Below are 16712 nucleotides of genomic sequence, written 5' to 3' on the forward strand. Positions count from 1 at the left end.
GTAGTGTAAGGACAGGGAGGCTGGTGTATGATTTTTAAAAAGAACGTTCTAAAAGAGTTGCAATCACCAAACTGCTATAGGTACTGTAAGAGAGTCGGCCTATCAGTGGAGAGCATCCAAACATTTAAACAACGCTTTGAATCAATTTTTTTTTATATTTTATAAGCTAAATAACAACCGTTCACTCTCAATCGCTGCTTCTATATGAATGCCCCTTTGAAGTGTCTGTTTTCCTTGACGTTCTTATACTGTTCCAATTTTAAATCTGGGACTGCCAGTCAGCGACCATGACTGCTGTAAAAGGTTTCATTCTGAATGCGAAACCTCTTACATATCCCTCCCCCTTATGTTAGAAGCAGCCATTGTTCACAATACTACACCCTATCCTATCCTATTCTACCCTAACTACCGGTTGGCCCTACCTAAGCCAGGCCCCCCTACACACAAAAAAAAATCTCCTAACACCCAATAGTGACAGCCTCATTCAAGGTAGCCAACATCTAACGCTCTTTGCGTGGTTGCCTAGTCCACGGTTGAGACCGCCATAATTTGGATAGTTGGACTATAGCCAAGGTCCTCGCAAATTAGTCAGATATGGACTATGGTTAGGAAAACCAATGGCAAAAACCTAACCCCTGCCCATCGACTAAACCCTTTTATTTTGAACTTTCTGACAGCTAATTGTCTGTGGCCATGACTAGATGACATTGACATGACAGCTGTTAGCAAATTCACCTAACTTCAAGTAAAAAAACAAGGCAAAACGTTTATTTCACATGAAAAAACATAATAAATTTTGAAGATGCCGATTCTTGTTGGCGGTGGCGTTGAAGTGGGGGCTTCTCATGGCCGCCAATCTTCCCGCCGCGCCGGTTGCGAAGTGAAGTGGAGCCCGAACGGCTCATGAAGATTGCTGCAGCTGCAGTGCGCTGCACGTTGGTGATGACGACGAAGTGGGGGTTGCATATGACCGCCAGCCATCTCGCCACACCGTGAACAGCTGGATCAACTGGTCATCTAGTCGGCCTTGTCTTGATACATGTAAAAGAAATGTGTATGAACGTTGTTCTTTGTAGTCAGGAAATTATAAGGGTGTTGTGACGTATTACTCTATAACTTCAAACAATTATATCTATTTATTAAATATTTACAGTTTGGGGTGTGTTTTATTCCACAGTTTACATATTTTCATATAACTTAACCTTATTGGTAGCTATAGGAAAACATTATGGAATAAATAAGCCTATCAAATAGTTTTTATTCTAATATAAACATTGCATAAATAATATGTATAGTTTTCTACATGTTATATATTGCGCCAAAATAATTAGTTCTATGTGGTTAATTACAAATAATTATCCTTTTTAACATTAGGGATAGGCAAATGACATTTTCTGTCACAAGTCGTTTTTCTTTTGAAATAATGTACATTTTAGTTCACTAATCACAATTATGCCGTAAGTTCTACAATTTAATGTATAATTAAAAGATTGAAACTAAATTTACATTGCCTATCTAATGTAACCTACATATCTAGGAAGATTTACTGCATATGTGTATGATTAAGTATATAGGTATGATGGAGCTGATGTTCACGCAATTTGCGTCGACGCCCATGGTCACCGAAGAGGAGTCGTAGAGTTTCTTGAACAACACAATCTTGAGCGCCCGTTGCTCTGTTGAATGTCTTGCATTCCATTTTTACGTCAATTCTGCACAGCTATATTTTAACTACGGAATGGGTGATAATGAGTATTAGATAATAAGAAATATATCACCCGGAATAGCTCTTCGTATTGGCTACGATGGTCACTTTGTTTTCCTTCTTCTTAAAGCGCGTTTGGCTTATCGCTTGGCATGCGCTTCCTCGCGCTATGAGGTCGGGGTTCGTTGTCTGAAAACTCTGAAACCGAAACTAGGGGAAACTTTCAGACGTTCGCGCCTCCACCATGTAATGGTGCGACCACACCGCTGCTTAAAAAACGGTGACGGTACGGAATCGCAGTGACGCATCGTATTCGTACCGTTTTTACCGCATGCTCCACAGACCGCTGCTCAAAATACGCAGACGGTACGGAATCGCAGTGACGCATCGTATCCGTACCGTTTTTACCGCATGCTCCCCACACCGCTGCTTAAAAAACGGCGACGGTACGGAAACGCACGACGTGTCCCATACGAAAGTCACTGCGTTTCCGTACCGGCTGCGTATTTTGAGCAGCGGTGTGGGGAGCATGCGGTAAAAACGGTACGGATACGATGCGTCACTGCGATTCCGTACCGTCTGCGTATTTTGAGCAGCGGTCTGTGGAGCATGCGGTAAAAACGGTACGGATACGATGCGTCACTGCGATTCCGTACCGTCACCGTTTTTTAAGCAGCGGTGTGGTCGCACCTTAAGAGAGTCGGCCTATCAGTGGAGAGCATCCAAACATTTAAACAACGCTTTGAATCAATTTTTTTTTATATTTTATAAGCTAAATAACAACCGTTCACTCTCAATCGCTGCTTCTATATGAATGCCCCTTTGAAGTGTCTGTTTTCCTTGACGTTCTTATACTGTTCCAATTTTAAATCAGGGACTGCCAGTCAGCGACCATGACTGCTGTAAAAGGTTTCATTCTGAATGCGAAACCTCTTACAGTACTATACCTAAGTAGGATTTTATAGTACATACATACATACATACAATCACGCCTGTGTCCCATAAAGGGGTAGGCAGAGCACATGAACTACTCAAGTTTCAGTGCCACTCTTGGCAAAAAGAGGTTAAAAGAAAACTAAAATTGTGATATTGCAGTGTCAGGTTGCCAGCCTCTCGCCTACGCCACAATTTAACCCATATCCCACAGTCGGCTTGTACGACACCCACGGGAAGAAAGGGGGTGGTGAAATTCTAAACCCGGCACCACACCATTTTATAGTATTAAAGTAAATCACTATTGATGGAATTTTCTTTCTCTATATTACTGTTGATGAATGCACAATTTTAACGAATCAGTCAGTTGAACAAAAGGAGGTCCAGTCTAGAACACAAACACCTTTACATATACATTACATACACGACTTTATTGTTCTTTGTCATAGAGACGTGTAAATATATTTTTGGCATGTTGGCTGGTAAAGATAGAATAAAATAGAATATTTGTTTATTGATAAGATGTTTGTGAACTTGACCGTACTTTAAATAAAGTTATGCCCACAAAATACAGAAATATAAAACGCTACTAGAAACTAAAAAGCACTTTATTTTTGTATCATTTCGTTTTCCTTATCCGCAACCTCCGCTGAAAATCGACGTCACTTCAAAAAAAACTGCGTTAATAATATGAAAACATTCAAAACAGAACCTTATTAGGACTGTCCAAACGTATAAATTTGATTGTTAATAGAAGTGCAGTTCAAGTGCGCTACGTCACACAACAGATCACTTACTAGACAGACGGAACATGTCATGTTGTTGTTGTTTGTTGCTGTTTGTTGTTGGGTTCCGTACCAAAAAGGTACAAAAGAAACCCTATGCCGACTCTGTCCGTCTGTCACATTACTAAATATCTCGAGAACTACTTAAGCTCTCGATTCGAAATTTGGGATAGTTATGAACAATGTTAACCTCTACAAATAGAAAGCAAAACTTTTATTAATTTAATAATTTTAATTGTAGAAAATGGCCAAAACAAAAGGGGCAAACTGTAAATTACAAGTTACTAGGTCAAGGAGGTATCGTTACAAAGAGCTCAGATTGAACGTGAATAAACTATTAAAAAAAAAAGAATTTTGAAAAAAAAAAAATTAAAAAATACCCCCTCCCCCAACAAACATTTTCAAAATTTTACGGAATATTGGTTTTATGCTAAATATTACAGGAAAACTAAAATTCTGTCTGTCTCTTGTAAACTTTTTTTAATTGATAAAAAACTTTTCAGATTCTAACTTTCAATTTAACCACCCTTTTAAATGTATATCAAATTGATACGAGATTTTGTGTAATACATTAATCTTTAAAATAAAGTAAAAATTATCGAAATCGGTTAACATTATAAAGTATTATTTCTGAAAAACCAACATTAGCGAATTCACCGAGAGATGGCGCTATACACAATAATTTACAGTTATGTTTTGAGTCTCTCTTGCGTTACTCAAAATGTCTCTGAAGTCACAAAGAAATCGGATTTATCATGTTTCGGTTTATCAAGCTTAAAGGTACGAGCCTAGAATCCTGTAAGATGCATCGTGGAGTGAAACATATAAAAGCTTTTTCCCCTCACTAGCTCGGAAACACGTGTTTTGTCCTTTAATACCAGCGGGTAAAAACGCATTTTATCCACTAGTGGGTAAAGTAATTTGACCTTGAATGAAGTCAAATTAACTGCTTTAAAATTGATAAAAGTAGGTGAATCTAGTAATAAAGATGATTTACCACCTGTGGAACTACTGGAAGCAGTGATAAACGCATTTTTCGCGTTGTAGTTTCCTCGCTATAGTGAGGGGAAAAGTTTTGTGTTACACTCGGGTGCAAATGTATTTTACTTCTCGTGTGTTAAAAAACTCGCAATTCAGGATTCTATTCTCGAACCACTCGCTTCGCTCGTGGTTCAACTATAGGATCCTTTCACTTGCTCGTTTTTCAATCCCACACTCGGCGTTAAAATACAACTTTGCCCCCTTGTATAACAAATAACTATTATTTAAAAGTGAAATTTTACAGAATATGTAGTTTAAGAGTGGAGGACAGATATGTCTTTAAAATTTTGTTTCGATATACGTAGTCTGTAGATTCAAATCTTTGCTCATACCTTATTCATTGTTATCACAATCTCAAAGGCATGAGTGTTGTTCCCTATATAACTCGGGAACGGGCGCGCCGGCCCAGTCCGTCGGCGGTTGAACGCTCACGACCACCACGGGCACTTCTGTCTCTGACCATGGAGGACGCACCATCTTAGGTACCTATTCCATATCACGAACGGTTTCGATTCGACCACGTGCGTAGTCTGTAGGCGCTAATCTATCCTCATACCTTATTCATTGCTATCACAATTTCAAAGGAGTGAGTGTTGTCCCCTATATAACTCGGGAACAGGCGCGGCGACCCAGTCGGCGGCGGCCACTCTTGCCATGGAGAAGGACGCACCATCTTAGGTACCTATTCCATATCACAAAGTGTCAATTCGATCACGTGCGTAGTTAATCTCTGCTCATACCTTATTCATAGTTATCACAATAGGGAACTTGACTGTAGTTAAAATAAAATATTTTATACCATGCACAAAATAAAGCATCAGATAATTATAAGAAAAACATGGACAGAAGTTATTTTCTAATCCAATTTCTATTGAATAAGTTAGGTAGAAATATATAAAGTAACTGAGTTGACCGTGACGTCACTCAATTCGATTTCATATTATATATTATTATTATATTATATATTTTATATAAATTCCATATTAGCATGTCGTTCAAATCCGTTTTGACAGTTCTTAAAAAGAAGCTGATTTGACTAGGAGGCAAGTAGCCTATTTCAAAGGCGTGAGTGTTGTCCCCTACAATCACGCGTCAACTAGCGTAAATTATCAGTACTGGTACTTGTCAATAGATGTCGCAACGAACGAAAAGTCTAATGCTCACCAATTTTTAACTAATATTACAATTGTATTAATCTTGTAAATAAGTTGTATAAGTAAATTCTGCTTGTAATATAAGTTGTAAACTGTTCTAATATTAAATTTTTGGCAGACGAGACACAGTTGCCACCTCGCATCGAGTAGTGGTACTGATAATTCACACTATTTGACGCGTGATTGTCGCTAGATGTCACTTAACTATGCCTATACAAATAACCCGCATTTACTGATGTATGGAGTTACAACTCTTCCCTTACTTATTCCTCTATGCTTATACTTAATGATTTGTAATTATATTCAGTAACATATTTCCCTCTTTCCAGCCTGTTTCGCGAAGGCGTTCGAGCGCACGTTGCCCCGCTCGATGGCCTCCTCAGTCGTGGGCGAGCTGAGCGCCGCGCCGTCCATGACTGGGTCCCTCACGGACAACCTGCCTCCCTGCGCCCCGCCTATGCAACTTATGCATGTGCTTGAAGTCACTGTTGAAATCAAGGAGACCGATGCTAAGGTTAGTGTGGCCCCTATAGTGGGATGTCCATTACTGGGGCATATTCCTCCTTTTGCGCTGCCTATATACAGTGCTGGACAAAATTCTTCATACACCGACATATAAAATAAACTTTCTATCATAATTTCTTTACCCTGAAACTTAACATCACAGTTGTGTTGGAAAACTTTTAGCTAATTTCATGGCGTACAACATACAGACAATAACATATCAATGATCGTACAATTATTTTTTTATTGATTGATTGATAACCGAATGAAATGCAATTTAGTAGTGTGTATGGCTTTTCTGCTTTAGATATCGTGATTGTCTAGGAACATTTTCAGTTAGAAACTGAAGGTATTTATCTAACCCAAGCTTTTTCCTGTGTGTCTAAAAGTGGGTATAATTCAGAATGACATTTGATATTTTCTTTATTTTTCCAAAAACTTCCTTAAATTTTGGCTTGGATTGATTACATGAGACTATGTTAGCCATTCAAGCTATTCATTCCTATTAATCATAACAAACGCATGAGATATACATACTGGTATTGTCTTTCAGCCATCGCCCGTCTGAATATAAGTATATGATGTGTTTAATAAAGATGACTGAAAGAAAATACTAGTATGTCTATTTCATGCGTTCGCTGTGATTCATAGGATTAAGTAGCTTCAATGGCTAACATAGTCTTATGTTATCAATCCTAGCCAAAATTTAAGGAAGTTTTTGGAAAAATAAAGAAAATATCAAATGTCATTCTGAATTATACCCACTTTGCCTACTTTAGTAGACACACACAGGAAAAAGCTTGGGTTAGATAAATACCTTCAGTTTCTAACTGAAAATGTTCCTCCGAGTCAATCAGCGATATCTAAAGCAGATGAAAGCCATACACACTACTAAATTGCATTTCATTCGTATTTTAATTACTGTATGATCAAATTTGTCCGGAGCCAAAAGTACTAATATTTATATTTATACCCATGTAAAAAAATAATTGTACGATCATTGATATGATATTGTCTGTATGTTGTACGCCATGAAATTAGCTAAAAGTTTTCCAACACAACTGTGATGTTAAGTTTAAGGGTAAAGAAATTATGATAGAAAGTTTATTTTATATGTCGGTGTATGAAGAATTTTGTCCAGCACTGTAGCTCATGCACGTGCTAGAATTCACTGTTGAGATCAAGGAGACTGATGCTAAAGTTAGTGTAGCCCCAGTCGTGGGATATCCATGACTGGGTCCCTCGCGGACAACCGCCCCAGTAAATTGTGAAACACCTAAACGGACAACAATAAAAGGGAATACGCAACAAACTGGTGATCGATCTGTGTCACTATCGTCGTCGAAATGTAATGAAAAGTATTTTTTTTTTTTTAGTTTATTTAGAACACAAACAGTCATAATAAACATCATACATATATGAAGTACATAATGTACCAGAAACTAAAGTAATACAAATAGACCTGGCAGTTCATAACATACATATGAGGTTAACCTAAACAGTAGTTAAAAACAACGTAGTAGTATAAATACGTAGTTCAGAAATAAGCGCAACACATAAATATGTATTACGATTCCAAAAACATTGACAAATACAGGCTTCGAAAAATATTTTTTACTATAATACAGTTATTTAAAAAAGTTTACGCCTCAATTGCAATTTTAGACTAGATAACGAATTATTAAAGGAATTATTAAAAATATCGAATAAGTGTTTATTACAGAAACTGGGAACTAATATGGGGATAATTTGTCAGTTTTTATTGAATACCCATCTACAAAATATTAAACGTAATATCTTTCAACAGGGCACATACAGCCACGTACCTAAAGAACGTCTGGGCTTCAAACTGCGCGGCGGCATCGACAAGCAAGTCACCATCAACGTCCAGCAGGTCACCAGCAGCTCCCAGCCTACCCAGCTCGAAGGGGACGAGTTCCAGGTGAAACTTGACACTTACAGGTCGCATTGACTAGTAGGTCACCATCAACGTCCAGCAGGTCACCAGCAGCTCCCAGCCGGCCCGGCTCGAAGGGGACGAGTTCCAGGTGAAACTTGACACTTACAGGTCGCATTGACTAGTAGGTCACCATCAACGTGCAGAAGGCCACCAGCAGCTCCCAGCCGGCCCGGCTCGAAGGGGACGAGTTCCAGGTGAAACTTGACACTTACAGGTCGCATTGACTAGTAGGTCACCATCAACGTGCAGAAGGCCACCAGCAGCTCCCAGCCGGCCCGGCTCGAAGGGGACGAGTTCCAGGTGAAACTTGACACTTACAGGTCGCATTGACTAGTAGGTCACCATCAACGTCCAGCAGGTCACCAGCAGCTCCCAGCCGGCCCGGCTCGAAGGGGACGAGTTCCAGGTGAAACTTGACACTTACAGGTCGCATTGACTAGTAGGTCACCATCAACGTGCAGAAGGCCACCAGCAGCTCCCAGCCGGCCCGGCTCGAAGGGGACGAGTTCCAGGTGAAACTTGACACTTACAGGTCGCATTGACTAGTAGGTCACCATCAACGTGCAGCAGGCTACCAGCAGCTCCCAGCCGGCCCGGCTCGAAGGGGGCGAGTTCCAGGTGAAACTTGACACTTACAGGTCGCATTGACTAGTAGGTCACCATCAACGTGCAGAAGGCCACCAGCAGCTCCCAGCCGGCCCGGCCCGAAGGGGACGAGTTCCAGGTGAAACTTGACACTTACAGGTCGCATTGACTAGTAGGTCACCATCAACGTGCAGAAGGCCACCAGTAGCTCCCAGCCGGCCCAGCTCGAAGGGGACGAGTTCCAGGTGAAACTTGACACTTACAGGTCGCATTGACTAGTAGGTCACCATCAACGTCCAGCAGGTCACCAGCAGCTCCCAGCCGGCCCGGCTCGAAGGGGACGAGTTCCAGGTGAAACTTGACACTTACAGGTCGCATTGACTAGTAGGTCACCATCAACGTGCAGAAGGCCACCAGCAGCTCCCAGCCGGCCCGGCTCGAAGGGGACGAGTTCCAGGTGAAACTTGACACTTACAGGTCGAATTGACTAGTAGGTCACCATCAACGTGCAGCAGGCTACCAGCAGCTCCCAGCCGGCCCGGCTCGAAGGGGGCGAGTTCCAGGTGAAACTTGACACTTACAGGTCGCATTGACTAGTAGGTCACCATCAACGTCCAGCAGGTCACCAGCAGCTCCCAGTCGGCCCAGCTCGAAGGGGATGAGTTCCAGGTGAAACTTGACACTTACAGGTCGCATTGACTAGTAGGTCAGTCGGCCCAGCTCGAAGGGGACGAGTTCCAGGTGAAACTTGACACTTACAGGTCGCATCGACTAGTAGGTCGCCATCAACGACAAGCAGGTCACCACTTTCATCACCCCTATTGACAAACTTATAACTTTACTGTTCCTTACCATGTCAATATGCAGCAGTTACCAGGCTTAGGCGGAAGTGAAAAGGACAATTATTAGGTCAATAAATCGGTAAGTATTACCACAAGCGGCGACCTACTCTTGTGACTTTTTTTTCAAGAAGCAATTTTGTCAAGCTTTCGTGACTTCAGCGCCCGAAATCAATAGTTTACTTCATTTAATAATCTCACAAGTAATATAGGCATTATAGAATCTTAAGCAATTTTATTGATGCTACTTGTTTTTATCCAGGTACCGTATGGCGGCCTATACATCGAGCGCTGTTTTGGCATCCTACTGGCTCCAGCGCGAGGTGTTAAACACCCGGACATGAGGCTCCTCGAAATGGTAAGTTAAAAGTCATTGTTAAAAGTATAACTTCTTGTTGTACCGTCAACCAATTTGAACCCTGCCACTCTAGAACCCTGTCGTATTGACACTGTGCATTATTGGCCATAGAAGTCACTTTTGACGTTGACTGTGAAAAGGTTCTACAGTGGCCTAGGATTCAAATTGGTTGACTGTACCTAAGTCTTGGGAACCTTGCGAAGACGGTAGTCGTTATCAGAAAATTCCAGTCGATACTTAAGTAACTGTTGTTGTATCTACTATATTTTCTCACTTTATTTCAACACTATCAAGACACTATCGAGACTTCTTTGATAGCGATTGACTATAAAGGCGGCAAGCCGAATTGAATGCCAAAAAATTCAGAACGCGAGTTTCAAAAAGAAAAACCCAGGTCTTCCTTCTACTTTAACCCTAACCATTTTATTCATAAAAAAATACTGGGCTGATTATGTAGTTAAAAAGCCATTTATCGGTTTTTCACAAATACATTGGTCAATATAACGACAACAAAACACTTTTTCAAATAATCAGTCCATTATCTTTTTTTTATGAATACGTAGGTAAATATCCCACTTTAATATTCTCCAATATCAATCAATCAATCATTTATTGATAACAGGAGTTATACGTCATTTTAACATTTTCTGCTTACTTAATTTAACATGCCTAATAAACAAAACAAACATATATAATAATATCAATTCAGGTCAGCGGCTCATCAGGAGTATCAGGGTGTTCCGGTTGCGCCCTCTGGAACGCCGGCGACTCCGCTCTAGCCGCGTTCAATGTCGCCAGCAACGATGGAGCGCCCTCATACATGTCCATAGCCCTCGACCTGGTTATAAGGGGCATACCGGATCCACTTAGGTAAGTTCTTGAAATCCGAAATGCCCAACAACCAATGACATTCTAACGACTAACGACATTCTAAAGACCGTACCACTGCACGTAATGCTGAACGTCAATTGGCGTGCTTAATAGCCATTTTGACGTCGAATCGTACTTTTAGCATGTACATATTCCTAATGCACCTTAGATTGTTTGTCAAGCTCTGCTCAGTTTATAGTTTAACTGTCATTTTTCCTATACAAAATGTACTAAGGAGACGTTTTTTAAATCACACTCTACGTCGCTTGTGTTGTGTGTATTTTACGCCTTAGGCCGTTTTCACATTATCCAATACGATATCGGATGTCGGAAGGATTTCAATGGAAAAAATCCAAGATGGCGCCTGTAATGTATGGGATATCGGTCCGACATCCGATATCGGATAGGTTAATGTGAAAACGCACTTAGACGTCGAGTATATCGTAACATAAATTAGGAGTACATAACCTTTTGGAATAGGGATGACTACTACATAAAAAATGGCATTCTGTTTAGTCCGTCAGTTAGATCGTCCAAAAATACTGAATACTTATTTTTCGCTTTTTCTAATCAACGAAAAAATACAAAGATATGGAGCATCAAAGTTCCGGAGTGGGGGCTTGTGACGTCACTTCTAAGTAAAAATTGTACCTTAAACTGTTAAACTTCAACGCACCGTCGTCATTTTTCGTTTACGAGAAAAAAGAAAAAATACGTGTCTAAAATTCTTTGATAATCTGACGGACTAATTAGTTTGTTTTAGTCGTCTCGCCTATTCAAACCCATCCTATAAAAAAGCTGGAGTAGACATTAAAGACGCAACTATTAGAGTTGAGTTAATTACACAATATTTTATTCTCAGGTTGGTGATAGAAACTCCGGTGAAGATCTACCCGCCGACCGAGAGGTTCTGGTACTACTCCAAGAGACCGCTGGTACAACAGTTCATCATTAATTTGAAAGAGGTAAGCCCTAAAAATCCTTCAAATAACTCACAAAATACGAATAATACTTACTGTTTTTAACTCCCGACGCAAAAACGTCGGGGTGTTATAAGTTTGACGTGTCTGTCTGTATGTCTATGTCTGTCTGTCTGTCTGTCTGTCTGTCTGTGTGAGTGTCTGTCTGTGGCATCGTAGCTCCCGAACGGATGAACCGATATAGATTTAGTTTTTTTTTTGTCTGAAAGCTGAGTTAGTCGGGATTGTTCTTAGCCATGTTTCATGAAAATCGGTCTACTATGTCGAGATCGGGGATTTTTTTTTTCAAAATTTTAATTAGTAAATGAACAAACATCTTTGCCCGGGGTCGTAAAAACAAATATATACAGCTCGTGTGATTTCAAAATCGCCTTCGGATTGCGGGTCAAATCGGAGGTAATCGTAAAATGGACACTGGTTTTGCATCAACCACAGTTAACAGACACGTCAGTGTCACGCAGCAAAAGTCTATAGAAATTCATATAAATGCGTACGCTAAATTCCGTGGCAGATTGTTTGGTGCAACGGTTCCTTTATGCTCTAGAATCAGAAGGCCCTTTTGAAGGCTCACGCACTGTATTAAAATACTTCTACATTTGCGAGTTCCTCGTTGCGCAATAACTACAATCCATATTAATATGCATTACAAACATTTTCGAAGCTAACGCGAGCGAAGCCGTGGGCAAAAGCTAGTTCTTAATAAAATTAATAGTGACAGTTTTGAATGATTCACGGTTATTTTCATTAGACTTATATTGACCGGGATGTAGAGGGTAGATCGCGCGCTGACTACGCAACTTTGACATCCACCCGCCTTCTTCAGTTTTTCGTGATCATGATGCACGCAACTGCATCGAAATATCTTGAGCTCGACAAAAATCAAAAAGGTAATCACGGTCAATATAAGCCAAAATTTAGAGATGGGCCGAATATTCGGCAAATATTCGGTATTCGGCATATTCGGCAAGTTTTTCAATGTTCGTATTCGACTGAATAGTTTGGTTACATTGCCGAATATTTACCGAATAAACAAAGTAAATTAATGGGGTAAGTTGTTTCGTGATTCATGGGTTTATGCCATCCATTCTAAAGAACTACCAAAGGGAGTTAAAAATACCTTAAAATAAAAATGCAATAGTTTTGTAAAAAAAGTAAACATAACATAACGTAGCGTAAGAAATTAAAGCTAACGTAGCTTAAGAAACAAAGACCAACATTTTCTTATGCGCTAAATTAATATTCGGCCGAATGTTCGGTTCGGTAACAGTTGAACCGAATGTTCGGCCGAATATTCGTATTCGGTAAAGTCCGTATTCGGTCCATCTCTAAGTCCAATAAACAGTGATCAATGATCATATTTCTAAAGTACTATTGTTTTTGTTAATAGACTGTGGACGCCCAAGGCATGCTCCAGTACGAAGTCGCCAACGTGGAGACATCTGGCGAATTCGACCGTTCGCGTCTCAACCTACCCCTACTGTCGAGCTTGCTACCCTCGCCGCTCTCTAATGCCCCCGCACCCCCCTCGCCCCTTGATGACTCAGGTAAAATAAAAACACGACTTTTTGGTAAGGTACGGGGCAAATCTCGACTGGGGGGCAAATGTAAGTGATCCATTTTATTCCATTAATGTTCAGCCAAGCGGTGTCTGACCCGATAAGGTGGTACGATACAAGTGATAATATTTTTAATAGCATTTTTAGGTTTAAAAGGCTGTAGTATAACTTATGTTTTTTTTTATATATAATCAAATACATATGTAACTGCGTTTAGACGGATAAAGTCTAAGAAAAAAACGTACCTCAAAGCCCTAGAGAAAAAGGTACGGTGGCCTAGATAGCGTTACACCTTTGGGGAACGCTCGGCTAGATGGCGCTAATATTAATATTTGACATTTTAACACATATCAAGGTAACAATATGGGCCAAATTGTAAAAACTGAGGTTCAAAAGTTTTAAGCTTGTGTCGAGAGATGGCAGTCTATGCACTATGATTACACATTTTACTTTGACAGTAACTCTCTATAATACTCGATCCTCTTTGATATAATGTAACTTGCTTCTAAATGCTTCTGTAATTATCTATAATGTATATTTTCTAAAATGTTTGTTACCTGTTGTGATTGTTTCACCGGATGGTCTGATCGGAAGATCAGCGCTTGAAGTCGCCAGCAATATGCTGAGATTAGACCATTTCGTAGCACCTCCTTCTGTTTATGTCTTCTGATTTGTAACGTTTATTTTGTGTGTGTGTGTGTGTGTGTGTGTTAACGAATAAATACATTCTATTTCTATTCATTATTATACTATGATGTTGAGTTCTACATGTATCCACTGAACAAGCCTATCATATAATTATATCTGGTGGACACTCTATTTAATAATGCAAACAATGTAAAACGTAGAAAAAAATAGACCAGTTACATTTGCCCCCGCTGTACCTTAAACGTTTGTTATGATGTGCTCCATTTTCGTACCGTAAAGTTAGAATAATAAATAACACAATTATGTGACGGTATCTGGGTAAAGGGACCTTATTGTAGATGGCACTTACGGCCCAGCCACGACATTGGTCTAAGCGTGACAGCGGTGAGCGGCAGCCATATGTGCGAATGAAAAGTCCCATCGCTGTGTCTCGCTTCAATGTATGGCCGCCGCTCGCCGCTGTCGCGCTTAGACCAATGTCGTGGCTGAGCCGTTACAGTGTTATGAGCGATGTATACAAACACGACGCCGCGGGACATACGCGTCGTCGGTCCCTTTACCCAGCAGGGTTAGCACATGATCGCCACGAGACAGACTACCCGTCCTTATATCATTAATAAAGTTAGAAGAAGGCGTGTGATCATTGTCGCGGCGACATACTCACGCGGCCTACAGATCTTATATCTAAGTATTGAACCATGTTAAAATGTATTTCTTGTGGAATACAGTGGTCGCATTTATATCGACTGTCACCTATTCAGTCGTGTCGTCCCAACACATAAAGTATCATATAACCTAACATTTAAAACGTTTTTTTCTACGACCATGCACTTAGTTTTTAATAGTTTTCTTGAATAACTTTCGTGATTTTTACACTGTTTCCTGTATTTTGACGCAAAGGTTTGCACTGTCAGCTCAGCTGCCCAAAGCTTTCCCGCGCACGCGCGCAGTATCGTTACAACAATGCGTTGCCATAGTTACAGTCGTTACAGAGCCAAATAATGCGTTTTTAGTTTTTTAGTTACTGCACGCATGCGTGGAAAGCCGGCGGACGCTTCTACTCCCGAACTGTAATTCGTAATTTACAGGGTCGTGCATAGATCTTTAAAACCCTACATAAAAGTCTATTCCCCAAAGCCAGCGCCCGCAGTAACGTAACGAAAAAATTGAAAACGCATTGTTTGGCTCTGTAACCATGGCAACGGATTGTTATAACGATACTGCGCGTGTGCGCGGTAAGCCGGCGGGGGATGGGCAGCTACGCTGGCAGTGCAAAATACAAGAAACAATGTGAACTTCACGAAAGTTATTCTAGAAAACTATCGTATTAAAAACTAAGTGCATGGTCTCAGAAAATAGTTTTAAAAGCAAGGTATTTAAATTTTTAATTGACTGATCTTATTATAGTATTAGTGAATGTTTGTTAGATAAGAATAATTCAAGATAACTGTGCTCAGCATGCATCACAGTACATTAATTAAAAATTGTACGCCTCACGGCACAACATAGTGACACAATGTGGAATGTATAATAGGTTACTTCCCTCCTAGTCAAATTAGCTTATTTTTAAGAACTGTCAAAACGATTCTGAACGACTTGCTAATATGGAATTAATATGAAATCGAATTGAGTGACGTCGAACTGATTTACTGTATATATTTCTATCTGATTTATAAAATATAAATTGGAGTTAAAAATAACTTCTGTCTCTGTTTTTCTTATAATTATCTGATGCTTTATTTCGTGCATGGTATAACATATTTTATTTTAAGTGCAGTCAAATTGCCTATAAGACCTATACTTATGTGTATACCTATGTTGTACAAAATAAATGCTTTTACTTTACTTTACTTTTTACTTCAACCTTCCTGTCAAGTTCGATCCAATGATTGACTCAAAAATTGGCCATCGCATACAAAATACTTCAGAGCAAAGTGAAACTTATTTTTACGCGAAAAAAAGTACACGGAATGTACTCATTTATACAAAAAGATCTACCGATTATTCACGAGATTTATTTTTCTATGAAAAGACGGCGATGAACCCATGCTCAGTGGCACCGGCGATGTGTCCAAGGACTGCGGCGAGGAGGTGCTTGAGAACTGGGCCAATGTCCTCAGGAGGTATGTATCCTATACCCAGCGTGCGTAACCGGATGTACAAACGCTCACGAAACGAAACGCTCGTAGCTATCTATCTCTATCGGTCTTGCGTATTGGCGCGACAGAGCCAGACTACCTTTTCGCGGCGTTTCGCTTTCGTTTCGCGTCGTAGAAATACCATTCGGCTACGGGGCACGTTATCCATGTTATGAACTACAATTAGTTGACTAACATATTATATTTTATGGTATAAGTGGTATAACCACAAGACAAAATTAAAATATAAAAAAAAAACCCCGACATAGTGGATCGATTTCCATCAAACCGACTAATTTAGCTTTCAAACAAAAAACTAAATGTAAATCGATTCACTCGTTCGGGAGCTATGATACCACAGACAGACAGATAGACGTCGACAGAGAGACGAGAGTTTTTGCGTCGGAGGTTAAAAAAGGCCAATATTAGCCATAACACGTTAAATGCCAGGACAAAGTATTCAATTTAAAAAAGTGATTTAAAGTCATTCATTAGATTTATATGTATATTAAGACAGTCAACCAAACCTTGACACTAAATAAAGGCGGCAAATTTGAAAAATCGCGGGCTAGCAACACTAGTTTTAAAATTCTTGGAATCTTCGCGTGTCATTTGTATCTTATCTGTGAAAACCTCCACCCTACCAAAAAGAGAAA

General features: G+C 40.0%; 1 protein-coding gene across 1 annotated transcript in view; it reads left to right on the forward strand.

The window, feature by feature from the left end:
- Positions 1-16712, forward strand: part of LOC125241525 (rab GTPase-activating protein 1-like) — a 122737-nt gene that overhangs the window by 68191 nt on the left and 37834 nt on the right. Inside the window, exons 9-15 of the mRNA XM_048150052.1 lie at positions 5948-6132; positions 7930-8064; positions 9769-9864; positions 10574-10734; positions 11597-11699; positions 13102-13258; positions 15951-16041. Coding sequence (XP_048006009.1) covers positions 5948-6132; positions 7930-8064; positions 9769-9864; positions 10574-10734; positions 11597-11699; positions 13102-13258; positions 15951-16041 — 928 coding nt within the window. The remainder of the gene's footprint in view (positions 1-5947; positions 6133-7929; positions 8065-9768; positions 9865-10573; positions 10735-11596; positions 11700-13101; positions 13259-15950; positions 16042-16712) is intronic.

This window comes from Leguminivora glycinivorella, chromosome Z, assembly GCF_023078275.1.
Source record: "Leguminivora glycinivorella isolate SPB_JAAS2020 chromosome Z, LegGlyc_1.1, whole genome shotgun sequence".
Taxonomy (NCBI): domain Eukaryota; kingdom Metazoa; phylum Arthropoda; class Insecta; order Lepidoptera; family Tortricidae; genus Leguminivora; species Leguminivora glycinivorella.